This window comes from Ischnura elegans, chromosome 8 (genome assembly GCF_921293095.1).
Source record: "Ischnura elegans chromosome 8, ioIscEleg1.1, whole genome shotgun sequence".
In the NCBI taxonomy this organism is placed as follows: domain Eukaryota; kingdom Metazoa; phylum Arthropoda; class Insecta; order Odonata; family Coenagrionidae; genus Ischnura; species Ischnura elegans.
In genome coordinates, this window is record NC_060253.1 from 72,077,202 (window position 1) to 72,099,063 (window position 21,862).

Consider the following 21,862-nt stretch of genomic DNA (forward strand, 5'->3'; position numbering starts at 1 on the left):
GGAATTGAATTGAGACAAGAGTGGACTAAATGAGGAGCCTGCTGTTGACAAAAGTCATAGCAATCTAGCTGACTTGAAGCTAACTAAGAAGGAAGACTTATTTCCATATCTTATCATATACTTTTGAGTGTTTTGTTACAAAATGCATGGGCATGCCATTAGAGGAGTTGTGTCCTGGTCATAAAAGACTTCAGTAATCGTTTTTGGATTAATAACAAAAATAGTTCATGTCATATATAGATTGAATTTTATTCCTACATTAGTGCCCCGGTATATATTAGGCATTTTGGCCTTAATATGAGCACTTTGGTTCTTCTTTATTTATCTTATGTTTCACTTCATTTCACCTTAAGCAGAGATGGGAATTGCTTATAATCACAAATATCTTATCTGGGATTGGGATATTATGGGAGAAATGATCTCTTTTTCAGTCATAAATAAATTTTTTACCAAATGTGTCTGCTTGGAATTTGAAAGTTAGTACCCTTGTGTCAACTCAGATTGTAGAAGTTAATTTTATATGTCTAGTTAAGTATTACCTACTGCTGTTATTAATCACAATTAACTGTTCACGGAGCTATGTTGTGTTATTAGGCATTCATTCATTGTATCCCACAAATTTTTTGTGTTGATTTAATTGCAAGAGTGCGTCTTAGTGTACGTACTAGGTTTTTTTGAGAATGGTCTGACATGATCCCCTGTTAGATTTTGTTCTACTTTTACTTTTCAAGGAATTGTATGGATGTTCATTTTAGAATTGTTTTCTTTTGCTATGTGTTCTCTATTCCAAGGACTTATTTCCCAGGAAAAGACCCCAGTGGTTCACCTAGGCTTGTAGTTATTAAATTTTTTTTCAATTAGTAATGCAGTAAACAGTGGAAGGGCTTGCATAGGGATGATAATAAGCAAGTTGTTAAACCGTGATTCAAGTTTGTTTTTTCTAGGTTGCTGCAAGCCTGATTCCGGCTTGCATTGCTATTTGGGTACAAGGACGGGCCTGCCAGGTTTGCAATCTCTGAGTCACCCAAGCTTAGGGGGGCCCTGCTCCATCTTGAGGGGATATCAAAGGTGTAATTAAAAAAAGATATTCATTACTTAGGTTACTTGCACCAATATTTTTTGTAATTATAAAAAGTTTTGTGTTCATTGGTTGCTTTCTTTACTGCATACTCATTGTAAATTAAATGAAGTGAGTTAGGTGTCCAGAAGGTAAAAAAAAACTGCAAGTGCTTATTTGGAATGGTTATTTGGAAAGATTGTATTTAGTTTCTTTTTTTAGATTTCAGTGCTGTTTCTGGGACAAAGTCATTAAAGAGATATCAGCTCCATAATAAATTATTAATTTTCTCAATTTTCATAGTATTTTTTATTAACTTTATCTACTATTTAAGAGCGAGAATATTGTCAAAATCCATTTTCGGGCATGCAGTTCCCTAAAATTTTCCAAGGAAGACCTCCGAATTCCCCCCATCAGGACCCCAGACCGCTGGATACTACTATCATTGGAACAGATATGCCCTCTTGTCTGTTTCTATCATTGGCATTTGGTATTGAGCACATCCATCCATGTGAGTACCCTGCAGGGGCCCAGGTAGTACTTAAAGATCTGGGGGGGTGGGTTTAGGTGCAACTAATACCAGGGTGTGTGGGGGAACGGAATACCCTCCAGGATAAGCGGTCAGTGCGAGATTAGTAAATTGGCGAATTTTAAGATAAATGGTGAGTTTTATGGCTTTCTGAGGGATATTTTATTAGTCCTTACACTATTCTATTAGTAATATTAATCCAATTAAGTAAAATGGATTAAAATTAAAAATTTCTCTGATCTCTATGGGGGAGGAATTTATCCCCCATAACCCCCCTCGCTGCTCCATTGGTACCCAGGATCAAAGCAAGGAGGACATGTCGTGGTCTTTCAAGTAGTAACATTTTTGCAAAGAATGAAGAAGTCAAAATTGTAAGTAAATTATGACAGCGTTTTATTGGTCTATACAATGAAGAGAATGACTTAAATTTGTTACCTGTCTTATGCGAATATAAGTTTTTAAATAATTTCTTTAAAAGTTTCGTTACGAGCTTAATTTCTTTTCGCTTCTAAGGGGGGGGCGTAGCCAGGAATTTCGTTCGGGTTAATGATCGAAAAAACTATTTGTCAAAGAAATCTTTTGTAAACTCGTCATTTCTCAATATTTTGTTTTTTAAATTAATCAAAGTAACTGTGTTTTCATATTGTCCGGGGGACAGGGGGGTCCTATCCCACCGCACTACGCCGCTGAAAGGCCGTCTCCAGCTGGTTACGCCCATCTACCCGCTGTCCTACTATCAGATTTCAGTCATTAAACTCGCGGCGGAATTGCTTGTGTCAGTACATATTTTGCAAAGAGCCTTTTTATTGAGGGTAAGAGTTTCCGTTAATAGTATTTTCAGTGATTATTTAGCGCAATTGGGTGTCAACCCATTAAAACAAGGGTTCGATCAGGTCGTAATACGTTTAGCCTTTGCCCTGGTTTTACCTTTATTTTCGCCGTTTGCATTGTTGTCATGCCTAGAAAATTTGTACTTATGTTACTGAAGGTTTCGAAAATCAATATCACCTATCCGAAAATTACCAACATTCTTCGCTTACCAAAAAAACGAAGAAATTTTACCACATCTCCTTATGGGAAAACGGAGTATTTACACCGAAAATGGCGGACGTCGTGGTTGCCATAGTGGAAGCCTATGCGACGACTCGACATGATGAGAGAGTAGTGTTGAGAGAGCAATCTAGAGGACTCTGATTCTTTCCATTATCTTCGACCACACGCTTCATCATGCGACTCGAGTAGGTCACAGTCACTGTTGAGAGGAAAAAGTAAACTTTTCTTGGTAACTTGGTGGGCTCCAATTCCAGTGTGGGATTTAATGCATATTTCATGACGGTCTATTAAGAAAATACCTCTTAATTAAAGCTTTAGAGATCAGTCAGTAATGGCCAGTAAAAGTTTTAACGGAAATATACCGCTAGTTATTTTTTGGTAAATCCGACGTCTCCTAACCCTACGCATGTCATTACTTTATAAAAATAAGTTTTCACGCCGTTTCTTTAATGCATCGCTTGATTTTCCTCTTTGCACAAAAAATGAACCCGTATCCTAGAACAGTAGGCAACTTTATGCATCCTGAATAGTAGAACGGACGTATATAAGGGGGAAGCCCGACTCCCTCGAAATTAAGAAAAATCGTACGGTAACCTCATCAAGGGCGTACCCAGGATCACAACTAGGGGGAGGGCAAGCCATGGAATTTATGAGATTATTTCCTTGAAAAAATAGTTTTATTTTAGTTACATATCTTATGCTAGTATATATATTTTTGTGGGTTTAAAGAAAATTTGTTGAATACTTTCGTTTCAATTCAGTACTGATTTTGCTAAAAGACTTAAGCTATTTTTGCTTCTAGTGGGGGCAGCTGCCCCTCCCCCCCTGCCTGGGTACGCTCATGAATCTAATTTTATATATATTGAATCATGTGCAAGGGCATGTCCACAGGTGGCAGAGATACTCTGTCGTATTCATTATTATTTGAATGCATTTTTAGATAAAATATTATTTGGCGCAGGGACAGGAACAGGTTTAAAGGGGTGACTGGTGCCATGACCCCTCCCAAAATTTTATCTAAAATTTTAATCTTTATGAATTTAATAGTTATTTTTTCCTTAAATGCCTAAAATTGTTCAATTTCATGTTGTTAAGAATAAATGGAGTTATATGTACCAAAGAACTAGAGACAAAAGAGAACAGTGGAACCCCGTACGCCAAAGAAGGACCAGGTGAATACACCACATCATAAGATAGTGATTAATAAATAAATATAATGGAGAGACAAATGGAAGGAAAATTTTTCCATGGAAGATCGAGAGATAAGTATTTCTGGCAGAAAATGAAGGACACAAGAAAACACGCCAGGGAACTGAAGGTACAAGTTCAAGAGGAGCATAGTCACTTTGTAAGTTAGGCAATAAAAGGAGACAGGAATAAGAATGAATACTGAAGCAAATGTGTACTAAAGAATTAATTAATTTAATTTAACCTTAAGGTTAAAGGACTGAGTAGCTTGAAAAACTTCAAGATGAATGCAGTAACTCATGCTTTTTTCACCCAGGGGCAGTGGCAGGAAGGAGCTAATCATTCTCAGTTCCCAAATTTGAGAATATTCCTGCACTCTATCTTCAAAAAAATGTATATTATCTTAAATTTTCCCACTTCAGAGTGTAGAAAAACCTGCCAGAAGAGGCCAGAACTGGGGAAAAATAAAGAGTAAAATAAGAAAGATGACCATTGAATGGAAATGGATATTTTGGCAGGTTTTGCTGTATTTTTAGCTTGGGTAAATTTTTAATTTCACATTGTGTCAAAAGTACTTGAACTCTCTTGATCCCCTAGGCAAGTTCTTAGGGCCACCATGACTTTGGCCCTAGGCTTGATTGATTGGTGACTTCAAGGCTCGCTCTTAATCAAGCCTAAGATGCATTAATTCCTCACATTCATGGAAATAAGTTACTTTTCTTGGGGTACCTTCAATTTATCACAACATTCTTAATGAAAATTTCACTGTATGAATTTCAGTAGGGTACGTCCAATCCCCTCACTCAGATTTAAATGCTCAATCAAACCTGGTCCATTGTCCAGGGCTTTACCCACTTAGCCTCTGCATCTTACATGAATGTTATTTTGGAGACTTAAGTGTGGGGCACCAACTTTAGAAACTATAATATGTCACGATAATTGTTATATGTGACAATAAGCAACGTTAAACATTGTAGAAGGTGTTTTCAATTAATATGAACAATTCCTCTCTCTCAGAGAAAAGAGCCTCAATACGAAGATGGATACATCTTTTTTAAACTAATACCTGTAGAAAAAGTGTTTGCATGAAAAATAAACATGGAAAATATTAAGAATCAAACAATTAAAAATTTAAAAAATAATCACCATGTACGTCATCTACTCTTCTCACTTGAAAAAGATGGGCTGCGTCCCATCGAAAATTCGAAGTAACTATTCCCCGAAAGTTCCCTCCTTTCATTTTTTCTGTATAACTGTTTCTATATGCCCACCCCAGGGCAAGAAGTTTAATTTATCTAAAAAAGATATATTCATATATGTATATATATAAACACTGGATATAAGAATAGCCTGTATAGCTCCGTGGCCTGAGCATCTGCCTGGAAAGCAGATGGTCTGTGTTTCGATTCCCGGTCGAGGTGAAATTTTTCTTAGTGTTTTTGGCTTTCATACCATCTCCACCCCACCACTGTGTCATCATCATGTGTTCCATTATCACTTTTGTGACCTCAGAATCTCAACAGCTCACAGCCTTTCTTCCCTTTGACATCTATGGTACATTCTTCCTCTCCACCATATTAGTACATAAGTATGCTTCAGCATTCAAAGAGAGAGTATAAGACAACAGTGGCATAGTCAGGAATTTTGTTCAGGGGGGATCCAAAACCGGGGGAGGGGGGAATTTTTTAAAAACAGTGTACTAAATAATGGGGTTTAAACTAATTTAAACTCTTTTCGTACTCGAAAAAACTTCATTTATTAAAAAAATAATTTTGTAAATTCTTGATTTAAAAAAAATATTTTTTTTTAATGAACGAAAATAATTGTGTTTTTCTATTTTTATATGGCCGGGGGGAGGGCCATTGTCAGGCATCAGGTTATTTTCATGCTGCTCGAATGGCAGTTCATACAACAATAAATGCCTTGATAATCTCAAAAAATTCTATAAGACTTAAAAGATGATCATTTAAAGTTTTCTTGAAGCTTACTGGCCTTATTCAGATGGAGTGTGTCTTCCATTTAAGGCTAATGATGACCTTAGTTGTCCTCCCTGTGCAGCATGGATGAACGGACCTTCACCTAGATATATTTGTTCACTTGAGTGAACTGATGGTTCAATGATTTATGCACAGAGCAATTTAAAGTGGGTTTCTCACCACGCATAATTTTCATGTGTTTGTACCTTTAAATGCCTACCTAGCTAGCAGAGCAGAAATAAGCTCCATTAAGTGCCTGGCAGCTGGGTACACAAGTACTATAGGGTTGGAATTTATTTTGGCAGTGAAATGTAACCACTTGGGATTTAAATCCGGTGGCTGAAGGTTAACCATAACATGAAGCCAGTGATTTGAACATTATACCTACACGCTCCACTACTAAGACCCATTTCAAGTTGCATGGATGTGAATTGGGATCCAATTTTTCATTTCAAATACTCTCCCAGTAAACTAGAAGTCACACTTTGATTAAGTATAATGCCAGGAAATACAAGTTTATGCAACTCCTACCTTTTCAACTACTTAACCAAAACTTTTGGCTGCTTCTAATCCCAAGATTGTACGTTAGAAAGAGAGTTAAGGGTCAGGAATATGCTCAATCATAAGCAAGCATAACTGTGGTAAATTTTTAATTATTTATTTTGAAAATGCACAATAATCAAAAAATAACTCAGGCTGCTTTTCCTAGCTTGCCTTGCAAAAAGTGGTCATTGTATCAGGAGTCACTAAGTGGAAGCAATGCATTTGGTTAAGAATGAGAGCAATATCAAACTAGTACACGTGGGAGTATGATATTAGGTGAATGGAGATCTAAAATAAGGGAGTAGCTCAGGCAGAGCTGATCATTGATCAAGACTTCTGCATTGCTCATACACCATTTTCTTCTTGCTCCCTGGGTCAGACCTTATCCTTCAAATAGTAGCAATTTAAGTTGAAATGGGAATGGGTAAGACATGTATCTCTAGGTTTTCAACCAGCAGCAAACATTTGTGACTACCCATTATCCAAACAGCACAGCTGAAGTCCAAAGGAAAAATCTCTTCCCTAGTGTCAAAAATAAAATACCTTTTAGTCATTGCACTTGAAGTAGAATGAGCCCTGAGTAAGAACTCATTAAATATATAAGTAGCATTATTATTTTGAGCAAGATGTACTAGAGCACATAATGATGGCTGAATGAGCTGAAGGTAATGGTAAAAAGTAAAATAAGTCCAAAGCTAAAAGAACTCAACTCATATTCTGCCCTTCACGTATAACTTCCACCATTAAATGCTGGAGGCAGAGAGCCCTCTTCCTTGGTCTTGTCTATTATTGTCTCCATTACTCCATAATGACATTTTTCAGAATCCACCAATATTTTGTCTCCTCCTACAATCCCTCCACAGAACTTGTTTTGCATGTCCTTATGAATGCTGAAGAGATAAGTGGAAAGGAACACGAAATATTAACATTTAATACAACATGAATGGTCATTTATTTGGTTTTATTTTTCTTACGTTTGCACACTGAATATTTAGCAAGCTGGGACTTACATCGATGGAAAAGGTTTAAATCCTTAGATGAATGATTTTGCTATGGTTTAAAGACCTGTTTGCATGGTACATTAACATGCACATTTAATGTCTAAATGTATGAATACGAGAATAAACGCCAAAATGCACCGTGTAACCAACCCACTTGTGCGAATGCATGCACAGAAAATAGAACCTGTTAAATTAAAAAGAACTTTGTACTTTCACATTAATATTTGTTCACGACCATGGTTTCAACGTTGGACGTAATCATCAGGTCAGGCGTAATCTCACCTTCTTCCTTTTGGTTATATGAACTAAAATATGAAAATTTGCCTCAATCGGAGAGTCAACCTATGCCATATTGAATGAGAAGTTTAAATGGGGATTTTATAATTCAAAGCTTTAAGCGTTTTTTACATACAACAGTTACTGACCTAAATCCAATTCATTAAGCAGAGATATCAAAGAGCTTCAATTTAACAAAGTAATGTCAATCTTTGAATGAGAAAATGTACGTCTGCTCCACTCTCAGCACTTTTATATTAATTATTTTATTAAAAAAAGTATCGACTTATGGAAAATATACATTTAAAAATCAAGAAACGGGAAACTTTTTTCCATGTGGCGAACCCTCTATACATACCTGCTGAGGAGACCACTAGCTCAAGGGTATCTATTTTCTAATATGGTTACATATCATTACGTCTGCCGACAACCAACAATAAATTAAACTTTCAAAATTAAGCAGGTGAAATATATAGCTGATTTAATGAAATTAGCAGTTTTCCGATGAGTATGAATTGGCAACAAAATATCAATACATATACGTTACTTGGATACCATCTTAGCTCTCACTTGAAGAATATTTCTTGCTAAAGGCCTGCCTGGGATTATTCCAATTTAATACACTGGAGTAGCTATCCAATTAGGCATTTGATACAATTAAGAGATTCAAATTGACACTATAAGGCCCAAGCGTGATACAGCACGGCAAATCTGGGTATGTTTATAATGTAACTTAGCATTTTATTTGGCAGAGGTTAGAATACTTCAATCTCATTAGAATTGAGTAGATACATGCATATTTTAGAAACACTTAAAAAAGTTGGAGAGTGAGAGCTCAAAATCTTTAAAGTTGGGAAATAAGGGACATTCTAATGGTTATACATACATAGTTAGCATTATACGAAGATGGCAGAGATACACACATATCTCAGTATTTTTTCCAATTCTAAGCTGTGAGAATATAAGAATGATGTGATCATCTATGACTGTGGGTTTATGAGACTTGATTAACACGGTTCTTTGGCTCAGTTAAACATCTGTTAATAATCACTCATGCAAAATATTTATATGAGAAAAGATAGATGAGAGAAGTATAATTTGTCACAGCAAAACCTCATAATCCACCTGCTAATACCACATTCACACTATGATGAACCTTACATGCGTAACCCTCTTACATGCATTCAAATAACATCTGTATAACCATCATAAAACTATGCTACCCTCTATGGGACATATTGATGAAAACAATGGATGACCATATTTTGATGAGCGAATTCTGGGTTTACAGTGCGATAAGATGCAGCTTCTCCAATTTTAAGATCAGAATTTGATACTGCAGTAAGAGATAATGCGGATGAGTAATAATTAGGAATTGATGATGTTCCAGTGGAGCTAATTAAAATGGCAGGAGAAAAGACCTTGAACTAACAGCACAAGATAAGGAATATTGGCCCTTAGACTGCTCATAGATAAGAGAATGGAAAAGAGCAAGCCCACGTTTGTTACATTAGTGGACTAAGAGATGGCCTTTGGCAACGTGGATTGGATTTCAATGCTTAGAATTCCAAAAGAAATTCGAGTTCTTTAAATTGACTGGAGAATCATCCACAATTGATACAAAAACCAAGTAACAGTGAGAAGAAGCAAGGTGTAGGAAAGGAGTGAAACAAGACAGGGCTTATCACCCATAATTTTTGAATGCTTCGAACAAGAAAGCCATATATGAAATCAAAGAAAAGGTAGAGGGAGTGAATATTCATTTTTCACATGGGGAGGGCCTACTTGAGACTGCAGAGCCATGAAAGTTTGGAGGATAAAAAGGGGACTAGAAGAGGCACCAGTCTGTCCGTTAGAAGCTTTCTTTATAATGTCACTTCAAGCTGGTTTTAATTGGTTTTCAAATACATACATCCACAGCATGGTAATGAACTCAGAGCGGAATTCTCAATATTTGCTGTTTAGAAGTTGCACCCAAAAAGAATAATTTTTAAAGTTATTTATTAGATAAATTATATTACTGCAAATATAAATTCCAGCTTACAGATCTATTTGTAGTTTATTTCCCGATGAAATTCGGATCGCCATACTGACAGTGTCACAGCTGAGAACTTCGGCAAATCAATTTAAAGGTAGAGCTGTGTTCATTGTGGGAATAATTTTGAACCCCTTGCAGATTGGCTGCAGTTTCTATGCATGATGTGGTAGCCATATCTACTCCACCTTCCATGGCATCCATTTCAACCTTTCTAGAAGCGTTCTGGTAGGAAATCAATGAGCTCCAGACCAGTAGTAATGAGGAGCAGCCCAGTTGACTGTGTTGACTAGAGGCCTACAAGAGGGGGCAAAAGCCATGTGAACTCTATCTAGTGTGTGGGATAGATAAAGAGTTGAACCTCGAGTTGCCTAACTGAATTTAAGATTCCGTACAAACCTGTGTACTACAGGCACCTTTCTTCCCAGGAATCATAGTTAAAGCAGAGGGTGCCCATCTCACACGAGTTCCTCATCTCTTTGCTGTCCCCCAGAAGTCCAAAAGGGTAGCTGAGTCCCTTGACCATATCCATATAATATGTACTCTATCTCTTTTTACTGACTGTAAGTATTCTCACTGCACATGGCACCCTATGTACCAGGTGCCTTTTTTACTGGACGAAATTTTTCAGGTTCCAAAAACCTCGAGCTATTAAAATGAAGGTTGTCCCATATTTAAAAAATCCTACGCTTACAAAAGAGGGATGCATGTCTCACATGGGTGTAATTGCACTTGGACTTTTACCGTATATTTCTAATGAGGGTGATCGCCTCTAATCGCCAAGCTTTTGGGCCAAATGATGGAATACAATGCTACCCACACTGCCTTCTTTGTAGCTGCCTGGCAGTTTGACCTGGACAAGCACCTCTGAAAGTCAGTTAAACCTATGCACAGGCTCAGCACTTAAAAGAGTTGCCATCCATGAACAAGTGCATTTTCCATCTTCTTGTAGGCCTTTGGTGTACACTTTTGGGGGATTTGCACTCCTTGATCTCCACTCACATCAGTCAAGTTATGAAGCAAATACAAATAGGATATCAGTTTGTTAAAGCATATGAATATTACTTTCTCCTATATCAAACAAAAAGTGGACTTCATTAAGAAGTATCTGCATATTCATGAAATTCGCTTCAAACCAAACAACTAATACAGAGCTTTGAAAGATATAATTATAATTTTTTCATCTAATAATGAATGTTAACTATTAGCTAGCGAATCACTTAATATGTGTCATCTTGGTAACAAAATTCAAAAAGCTTAGCAATTAAAAATAAGATTTGATAAAATACGGCACAGATCTCTATCATAATTTTCCCTGATGCATATCATTTCTTGGACAAGGCAATTATTTTCATTTTCGTTTCAAGAAATAAATTATTGAAAACCTTGTTCCATCTCCCAGAAAACAAAAATATCGCGAGTGTAACGTGTTTCTATTTTTATCCTTCACGGACGAAAATGTTGTCAGAATGAAATATCATGCAGATACATATATTAGTTGGATTAAATGACTGCTTCCACCATATGTAGCAAGAAAATTTGCCAACGTTGAAGGTAATAAAATGTGGTGTTTGTTTCCATAAAATCAAGTTCCAGCATTAACACATTAAAAGCAGGGTATGTTATTTAACCTTATTCCTAAATTTGGTCATAATTTTATTTCACTCCTGAAAAGATCCAAAATGGAAGGATTGCAATGGATAAGGGGAACATAATGTTGGATAGAGCCATAATAAGGAAACCTGGGATGTAGGTACAGATTGGAGACAGCTCAAACTGAATGAGAAAGATGACCACATGTATTGAAATGGACCTGTACAATGGAATAAGCAAAGACCATATTAAATGACACGATTCGCAATGAATATTTAAATCTGCACGTGCATCCATGAAGATACCAAGCATTAACTGTGAGCAAATGAAGATGTGATAAACCAAGAAAAGATGACTCTTTCACCTTTTGACACAACGTTTAGCATTAAGAGGAATGCTTATCATACTGAAGCTACCACCATCCTCGATTAGAAATTAGAAAAGATGAAAGGAATAAAAAAATCCTCCACCTCATTGTCTAGTTCTGATAATATGTACTGAGATGATCCACCACCATGCTAACTACTTGAACCATTATTAGTGCATGCTCTTTACCCCAAAATTACAAATACAGTAGCTTAAATATCATGTATACTTTTAGGATGTAAATTTAACGGTATTTGCTGATAGAAATTTCAATGCTTTTATAATTATATTTTGATTTCTAATACATTGATAGTGATAATAATTAGTCCTTGCCAACATAATATTAAATATTGAAATGAAAAAAATTAAGCCATTGAGCTCACAAAATCAAACAACCCATGGTCAATGCAGTCGAAAACTGCTTCTTTTAATGGTTGATTCTTCTAATTTATCTGCTTCCTGCAATGAATAGATGCAAAATTAACATAACAGTGAGGATGGGGAGAACAGGGTTATATTGGAAATAGAAGTACATCTAAAAGTAAAAGTTAAATAAGTCATATATTTACTAATCAAGTACAGTATTTACCATATTTACATGCACAGACACGTATTTCAATAATACTTTTCTAGGTGGCATTAGCTCACAAATTTCTTCTTTTTACAGTACAGGCATTTTACTATATTGCACATGACCCTATAGGTAAACAATGTTAGAAGTTTTCTATTGTCATTGGCCAGTCCTATTATGTGTTGCCCATCACCATGCATCTTTAATTTCCTTTCACCTCTACCAACAAGTGAAGAACTAGCATAGGCTAGACTGATCTAAGGAGCAAAGGACCTTAGAAACCTTTTTGTTTGATAAAGGTAATTGAAATCGGAAGGAAACAATCATAATGCCCTGCCACTATAGGCAGATGTGGTATAAATGAGAAATAAAAACAAAAAAAAGGCAGTGCTCTCTCCTTTCAACTTTTATTTTGCATGCTACTCCTATAAATAGGATAATAGCATAAGGCTCTTTGACTGCATGGGAAATGAACAATTATGTATATCTATTCCAATGGCTTACAATGTCCAGTCTCCTGATGGCACCGGAGTTAAACTATATTATTTTCGGAAGGAGGACTGATGATCTTACATAACATTCAGCTCTTTCTTCAACTAACATGATCCCCAATTGTGGAACAAGAGAGCTGATGTGACGAATGATAGCGCTATTCAGGTAGAGAATATCATCCACATTCCATGATGTGACAAATAGCTAAAATAATTTAATTACAAAACAAAATTGGCTAAGACACAGTAGTGCAACCAGGCATCATGTTCCATATGATGGCAATATGTTTAAGCAGAACATATACAGCTGAAATATTTTTTCTTTACAAAATAAATAAACTATGAATTACATGATTAATTTACATCATATGCAACATGACAGACTGTTCCTAACTGCCTTCTTAACTTATAATCGTTAACTAGAACATGAGGAAAAACACCCATACTTGGACACATTTAACACACAGACCTAATGAGATTGACCAACACACATACCAAAAGCAACTTCTAAAAAATATTCAGCAAGCTGCCATTTGTATGGGAGATGAGAGGATTATGCCAGGAGACTAGATGGGAGTGAGAGGGAATGTCTAAACCAAGAGACAGACAAAGTAGTGGTAGTAGTCCTGTCATTGTCAGCTCAAAAACAGCACTGTGGTCCTGTTAATATTCTCAGACCAAACCATTGGCACCAAGACACTGGGGCACACAAATGTCATAGCTACTTCCTTTAAGCCAATTGTCACTTTGCCAAGGCACACTTACTAAGTAAGTTGTTCAGTTCCATGCATGCTAAATACTGTGACTCCGTTGAAAATTGTACTATGAGATCCTCTGCCTCATTAATCCACCTCTCACTCCTAAGGTCCCACAAAAAAAACACATGCATTCATACCACAGGTAAGTACGATGAAATCCCCATTTATGAGAGCGATTATTATTCACAATGTTCAACAAAGCAAGAATGTTCTAAAATCATCCCAATGCAAATCATGAATAAAATGGATCTAAGAGGTATTTAAAAGTATGCTCTCTATGAAGACTGGACTTGTAAGAAACAATAATTTACATTTCTTTAGCTCAATGACTTAAGAACGAAACCTGATTGCAAACTGCCATTTGCAGGTAATGTGGCCCAAGGCTTAAAAGAAAATATATCCTTGGCTCTCTATATGCAGTCCTTGCCTTCTGCAATCACTGCCAACACGTTTCCTATTCGCTGCCGATAAGGAAATGTGAATAATTGCAATTATTCAGCAAATGAGTGAGAAGGTTAGGAAACTAGAGGCAATCCAAACACTTTGATGACGAGTGTATGAGGAGGAGATGAATAACTCCACTTCGATCCTTCTTTTAAGTTCATCACAAACAACTCTTAATTGCCCACCATCTTTAAAAGTCCTTCTGTTGACATGGATTTGGGGCGTTCAATAGGTAAACCAAGGGCACGGTCCCAGATGAGAGATGCAAGTGTGCCAAGAGCTCTTGAAACACCAAAAAGCACTGTGTAGTAGTTCATCTCCGTCATTCCGTAATACTAGAAACGAAAGACAAGATACGGCATTATTAAAAAGAAAACAGAATTCATGAAAGAATTATATAGACTTTCATAGATATATGAAGATTTTCCTGAAACTTTGGTAGCTATTTCTTCAAAAAGCATCAAAAAGCACAAATTCCTTCTTTTAATTTTTCAAGCTTCCATTTCTTTCACTCAGTGGTAAAAACAGGATTTAAAAATCTAACTTACATCACAATAAAATTCATGAAGTTAATTTACTCTAGTATGAAACACCCTGAGGCTAGGAGGCATATATTATAATATCACTGTAACATAGAGCCATTGTTTGCTGCAAAAATGTTGTATTCCTCAAAACTGATGAGCATTAAAAAAACATATAACTGAGAAAAAATAACCAGAGTTTGCAAACAGTCGAGTAATATTGAACAAAATATTATAGTGCTAGAGTATTTGGTATGTCCGAAGAACGGAAAACCTTAACTATTTTAGCTTTGAGTTTCATTTCACATACATGGCAGATTTTAAAATTTTGTTTGCTTGAAAAAAAGTTGTCCACTAAGGTTGATGGAGCAAGGTAATTAAGTTCACTTTTTTCTTTTAACAGTCTAAACATAGGAACACTAATAAAATGAACTTAAGCGAAAGAATAGCTGGAAAAGAGACATATTCTTTGCAACACATGGTCTATATATAAGGATTAGCCAGAAGTGGCAAAAGAAAATGACTTTAAATGAGGTCAAAAATCGGCAATACAAAATTAATTACTGTCAATATGAGAGGTGCACACATAATTTATACAGACAGCAATGGCATTAAAAAGTAAAAAAAATGGAAAGCTGATAGATGAATAAATATTGCATATTGAACAAAATACAAATTATTCCCACAGAGTGTTTTGCAACTTAAATATAAATCAAATCACAAACTTTGTGTGGATTCCATTCATATGTTTAAAATAAGTAGTCCTAAGTTACAATCTTTAGTCATTTGGATCTATACATATTTATGGAATTTAAGCAATTAATTGATTTACATTTAAACAGAGTTCAACCATGCAAAGCCTGAAAGTACATTTCATGTTTTGTTAAAGGATGGTAAAATCAAATATGTACATTTATTCAACACAAAGAAGATTAAAAAAAAAACAAATTGAAGCCTGATGTAATAATCAAACACAGAAAAAGCTATAGGGGAAAGGCATTGATCAATTTAAGTAATATACACCAAAGTAATTACCTGGAGAAGGACACCAGAGTGAGCATCAACATTTGGCCATGGGTTCTGGACCTTTCCAGTTTCGGTAAGAATGGGGGGAACAATCTTGTAGAGCTGAGCCACCAACTGTTTGGATTAAAATAAGGTTAGAATTTACTTCATCATTCATTAACTATGCTATAAAGGAGAAAGGCTAACCAATAATCATTAGAGAAATGCTAGTTAACTTTGCCAATGTCAATATTGAAATTAGATGTGCATAACATTTACAACTGCTAAGTACTCAATCGAAACTTCCCATTCTTTCCAACAATTTGAATCTCATGCTCATAATACAAGAATAAAATACAAGATTTTCACCCGGATTGCATTGGAGGATAATATGTATTACCATAAGACCTGAGAACATAGTGCTTAATGACTCAATATTGGAAGATACAATAACTCTTTATAAACATCTTAGAATGAATGTGAACAATGGCTGAACAAGAAGAAAATTGACTCCATAACTACTGCACATGCATTAAGAGAAAAAAAACAAGAACTCTTAATGTTTAAAGCTAACGTGCCCACATGAAATATCACGTATGCCTATCCTAAGAAGTAGGTATGAAAAAAACCATATGAAAATTAAAAGTAAAGTACTTCAAAATGGCAATAATAACAGCTTTTCTAGAAAAAAAATTAGTAATAATGGTCCTGGAATACTATGCACTATGGCAAATCACAATATATCACTCATGCCCATGATGTACTTCAATGTTGTTCGATGTCAATTCACCATCAGAATTTATCACAATCTTAAATTTCCCCTGTACCAAGGTACATTTAATAAAAAACATGTAAAGTGAAAAAACTGACTAAATTGTAGGATTTTAACTTATTTTCTACATAGAAAATGATATGCAAGGTACACTTCATTCCCATATTTCAAGGTTCCCACAAGATTTTGATGATTACAATACTAATGCCTAATCACATTCCTGGGAATTCAACTTGCCTTAAACAATTTGTCGTTTGGTAAATGCTTCTTGGCAAACTCCCGCTGGCACACATATCGAGGATCTGTTTTACGCAAAACAGCATGCCCATATCCAGGAACCACCTGCCCTGACTTGAGCATTTTCCAGATGAACTCCTTCAATTTCTCATCACTAACTTCATCACCCAATTCTTTCTGGACTTTCCTAAGGAAGAGGAGCACCTAAAAAATAAAATTGTATTAAAGTCATAAGTTATCCTAATTTAAGAATGGATAGAAATACAACATGAAAGAAACATCCCATGAACCTCACTGTAGACTGTATTAGGGAGACTTACCTCTTGGTTAGCAAGGCCATGAAGGGGACCAGCCAAACCATTCATACCTGCGGCGAATGACAGGTATGGGTCAGACAAAGCAGACCCAACTAAATGTACTGTGTGTGCACTAACATTTCCACCCTCGTGGTCACTGTGTTAAAAAAATAAAAAGTGACAGTGTGGCTTAAAAAGAAAATACACCATCTCACGGATATCAGTGGTGTAACTATTGGAAGTTGAGGAGGATAGAAACCCACCAAAAAATCCAAAACAAAAAAATATCCAAACCAAAGCAATCAAGCAGGCTTTAAATTCAGTAATTAAATGTTTTCGTATTAATTTGGCCACCTTAATTTCTTCAATTTAGTAGTTTAATTGCATAATTAACAAATTTTAACAGGTTTCATTAATCAATACACCCGGGCTCACATTGCACGCTTATTATAACTCAGGATGGTGTGATATTCCATCTAATCCATCCCCCCAAAAGCCAAGTCCTAGTTACGCCACTGATAGACATTAAGTACCTCAAATACCAACCTGTGAATGGTAAGATACAGACGCATAAGCTCTGTAAACTCATGGCCTTCATAACCTAACATTGAAACAAAATTAGCACTCCAGTCTTTGGCATTATCAATGGCACCAATGCCTTTGCCATCCCTATACATGTTGCGGTATATGGTGGCGGCCACAACTGGTAGTTTAGCAATTAAGTCCATGGAGTCCTCATAAACATACTGCAAAAGGAAAGATTATTATATAGCTAAAAAATGTATACATGTATGTAAATTGATGGCAATGATAAGTATTTAACTACCATGCATTCCAGAAAATTATATCATCAAACATTATTTTGGTAAATATCAAATTCTTTCAAACTTCTATGTTTAAGAAAATTTACAGAATATCCTGATCAGACAAAATAATTTTCACCACCAATATCATTACAATACAAGGGATGAAAATTATTAATATAATCATTTCCATTGACATTAAGTGGTGCCATTACCTCAAAATAGAGCTCTCCAATTATACTCTTCCCTGGATTATATTTATGATGAATTTTAAAATTAACAACTATATGTTATCATAAATCTTAAATCTATTACATATGAAGCCTGGAATACTGGACAGGTAAATATTTTTAAGACAATAATAACAAGTTCAATAGCTACTGGTCGTTTAATAAGGTTATCCTCATCAGGTATTTAAAAAAAAGGGAAAAAATGTAGATATGTGCATAACAACAACAAGCAAATACAAGATATGTACAAAACAAGCAACTGCAATGTCAATTCATTATCTCCATCCCAGGGAGTATGTGCTGAATTCAAATCATAAGCTACACAGAAGTCTTGTTATCTCTTACCTCCCAGTACTTGGTTTTATGGACTCCATCAGAATAAGCTTTCGCAAATTTACTCTCAGAATTGAGGGCAGTGATGGCAGCACTGAATTGGGACATAGGGTGTAGATTGGAGGGGAAGTTGTTAAGCATGGTGACAACATGTGATGGAAGCCCAGCCCTCTTGTTCCATTCTTTGGAAACAGCTTTAACCTGCAAGAAAAAATGAAACAATTGTCAAAATTTGCATTCAGGGAGACCAGATTTTTCTTATTTTCTCATTAAGGGAAATTAGAAAAATGTAACAATCATCCTGCACAAGTTCTGTACTCAAGTAAACCTCTAATTACTTAACACTCTAAGCTTAAATTAATATGACATAGGTATACAATCAGAGGCAGGAATGAATGATATGCTTGATTTTATTACATATTTATATTCACTTCAGAGCAACTACTGTCAAATTAATGGTCAAAGTGAATGAACCAAATAATAATGATGAACACATAGATCAACAAGCTAACATATACAATGAACACTTTTTTCCTCCATCAGCTATTATAACTGATTATTGTAGTTAAAATAATACTATGTATCTCATTTGCATTTTATCTAAGGTTGCCAACAAAAGTAATTCATTATCATGAGGATCAGCTATCCAAAATGATCAAAGGTAATGAAAAAGCATATGAACTATCAATGGTAAAATGCTATCCATCATATTTTATGGACCAACAATCCACAAGGAAGACTAAAAAAGCAATTCTTCATCTTATACATACTTGAAAGCAACAAATCTTTATTCCACTGCATCTCGATCAGATTCACCATTTAAAGTAATATATAATATTTTTTTTGTTGAATACATCATGCACCATGGTGATAATAGAAAAAAAACACAACTACTAATTTCCCAGCATCAGTAAAATACTATACTATACCTGGGCATCAGTTGGAAGTTCACCAGTGACCAGGAGCCAAAATAGACCCTCTGGTAATGGTTCCTCACCACCCTTGGCCTTGGGTAGGAGTTTCTGGCAGTCAGGAATGGTGTAGCCGCGGAATCGAATACCTTCTTCTGGGTCAAGAACAGATGTTTCAGTTACCAAACCCTTGATACCACGCATGCCACCATACATCTGTAAAGGAGAGCAAAGTGTATAAATATCAGGGGTTCCATTTGCCATTTGACAGTTGAATTATAATTTATAGGATGGAAAAAACTGAATAAGTACTGATAAATGCACCATTGGTACCATCATATTATCAATTCTAATGTTTTTAACCTCTTTCCAACATGTTTGATTCCAATTTTAAAAGCATTTCATTTTAGAATCAATAAGATTGCATTCAAACAGAACATATAAGGTAACAGAACTAGTGAGGGCATTTTTAGAGGCCTTTCACATGTAGTTAAGGTATTGCCTGTCATGAATGACAGCCATAAAAAAGTTGAGTTGGATCGATATCATTACATGGGAAATAAAAATATCTTGTTATTAGTGAAAAAAAAATCTACTCATGTTTTCATGCACTCCATAGGCTTTCTAACTAATAAACTCCTAAATAGAGTAATACAAGAATGCATCTAATTCCAGGGTAAGTTTCACCAAGAGAACCAACTTTTAAGAAGTTGAAAGATAAAGTTTATCTGTCAAGGCCATGTGACATTCATAACAGTAAATATTTTTGATTTTTTTTTTAAATTTCCAATTATAGATTATTATATTACTAGCTGACCTGGCAAATGTTGTTTTGCCACATAAATTATTTCTAGTAAATACTTTGGTGGTCAAATAAAAAATAACTAACTTAGTGTAAGTGTGTGGGGATATGGTACAAGACTGAAAGAGGAAGATGCTGTGAATGATGTTGACCTATACAAAACAGTACACATTCATTTTTTTTAAGTCATTGTAATTTACCAACGTTAGTACGTAGGTGCATATCATTCTCCCAAATCACATAGTCCTACTTTTGGTTCTGTCCAAAGTGTCCTTATTTCATTACCATTAGTTAGAATCATGCAACTTCTGTGGTTGCAAATGCTGCTGGGTAGACAAAACCTTTGACTCGGTCTGGTAAAACTTAACTTAAAGGATTCTAGGCGCGACCGGAGTTTAAGCCCCTTGTCGCATTGGCGGCGGTTTCTGGAACTATTTATTGCGAAAAAACATTATCGAAACCATTGATAAAACGATTTCCCGTTCCTTTTAGTGCAACCCGTCCTACCCAACCCGCCCGGGCGATCTTACGTGGATAAATATTTAATATTAAATATATATATTATTATATTTATATAGTTTATTTTTCCTAAATAGTTCTAGAAACCGCCACCAATGCGACAAGGGGCTTAAACTCCGGTTCACCCGGATTCTACTCTTACCTATTGATAATCTTGGTGCAAAACATTTTTCTGGGGTATGCGTTCTGTAAGTTCATCCCGAGTGCGATATATAGATATCATTGTTTCCATTCTTTGCAGTTATGTATGTATACCATCGTCAGACCTGCTTTGTTCATTTACCTAAAAATCCAGCCATGTGACCATAATTCCCAGTTCCAAGTTCTCTGGGTATTATACTTCCCAAACAAAACCTGGTGGCCTGCTAGTAATCAATAAATTTCAAATGACATCTCTATCACAAATAATGACTATAAAAAAAAAAACAATATCAACCTGTTAGTTCACTGGATTGTACAATATTTTTAGTAAATCTATCTTTAGCCAAAACGAACAAACTGGATTGTTTACGCATGCGTGAACATGCCACGCATAATTGTCCGTATGAAGAACACAGTGTGCCTCAAAGCCACAGAAAGACATTGTTTGGCCTTGAGACTTGTCATAGCGAATGCCAATCTAATCGGAAATTGAACCCGTTTGTATTCAATTGGCACATCTGTCAGAATAGGGATTCATGGTAATACATCTCCTTGGAACATGCTATTCATAATTTATGGTACTAGAAAGAGATTTCAAACGACATAAACAATACTGACGGTCGTCAAGGAGACAGTAAGCCAAAAACGCTAAAATTTCAGCTTTTTAATGTTTTTTTTTTCTAAATTCACCGTTAATCACGTGGAAAAAGAAATTCAATTGAAAGAATAAGAATAAGCATTTCTTTTTCTTTCCAATGGTGTATGTCTCAACTAAATGTGACCATTATCACTGATTTAAATATGCAAAAGAAAAAAGGTCTGCAGGCATTAAAAACGAACTTTACACGTATTTCTTATGCAAATGACTCAGGGCCCATTGTGAATTCCACGGTCCATATCTACTGGAGAAATTGGCATTAGAAAGATCGCTAGTTCTATTCAAGAGCAAGTAGTAACAAAGTATCACAAAGCGAAGCAGGCAGCACATATGAGGGAGTTGTAAGCTCCGGAAGACCTCATTTACGTCATTCTTTCTGCCATCGAGTTCTCGCGATACCTAACGGAGGCCCGCCTGGGGTTGAGAAGCTTATTCCTCAGCGCCCAAGCCTGAGGTGCCGTTGTCATTGTCAAAAAAAGCTTCCAACTGCACGATGACGTGACGTGACTTCGTAATATACTCATATACTGGAATACTTCGAATATAACAATCGCGCGACTCATTCCGCAGAGCTTGTGATGATATAAAATAGTCATCATTATCTAAAAGGAATTTAAATTGCAAACGCAAGCGCACACGCGTAAACCCGCTACGCCAAACGACTGAGAACCACTGTCATGAGCATAAAACGGGTTATTCACGTGAATATGAGTATGGGCAGCCTTTCAAGCAATTCTACGAGCGCAGTCGAAA

The 21,862-nt window shown here is 35.8% G+C and overlaps 1 protein-coding gene across 4 annotated transcripts in view; it reads right to left on the bottom strand.

Moving 5' to 3' along the window:
• Positions 1-6,436: 6,436 nt before the first annotated feature.
• The window catches only part of LOC124164004 (probable citrate synthase 2, mitochondrial), a 53,381-nt gene continuing 37,955 nt past the window's right edge, over positions 6,437-21,862 (bottom strand). For 2 of the 4 annotated variants that reach the window (XR_006865925.1, XR_006865924.1), the window contains exons 3-12: positions 19,008-19,205; positions 18,091-18,279; positions 17,259-17,458; positions 16,737-16,869; positions 16,417-16,620; positions 15,438-15,542; positions 14,067-14,216; positions 12,001-12,076; positions 7,057-7,236; positions 6,437-6,868 (exon numbers count right to left, since the gene is read on the bottom strand). Coding sequence is in view for 1 of the 4 variants with exons in the window: in XM_046541155.1 (XP_046397111.1) it covers positions 12,020-12,076; positions 14,067-14,216; positions 15,438-15,542; positions 16,417-16,620; positions 16,737-16,869; positions 17,259-17,458; positions 18,091-18,279; positions 19,008-19,205 (1,236 nt within the window). In the remaining 3 variants the exon portion in view is untranslated. Of the gene's footprint in view, positions 7,237-12,000; positions 12,077-14,066; positions 14,217-15,437; positions 15,543-16,416; positions 16,621-16,736; positions 16,870-17,258; positions 17,459-18,090; positions 18,280-19,007; positions 19,206-21,862 lie in introns of all 4 variants that reach the window. The other 2 variants (XR_006865926.1, XM_046541155.1) reach the window with 2 other exon arrangements.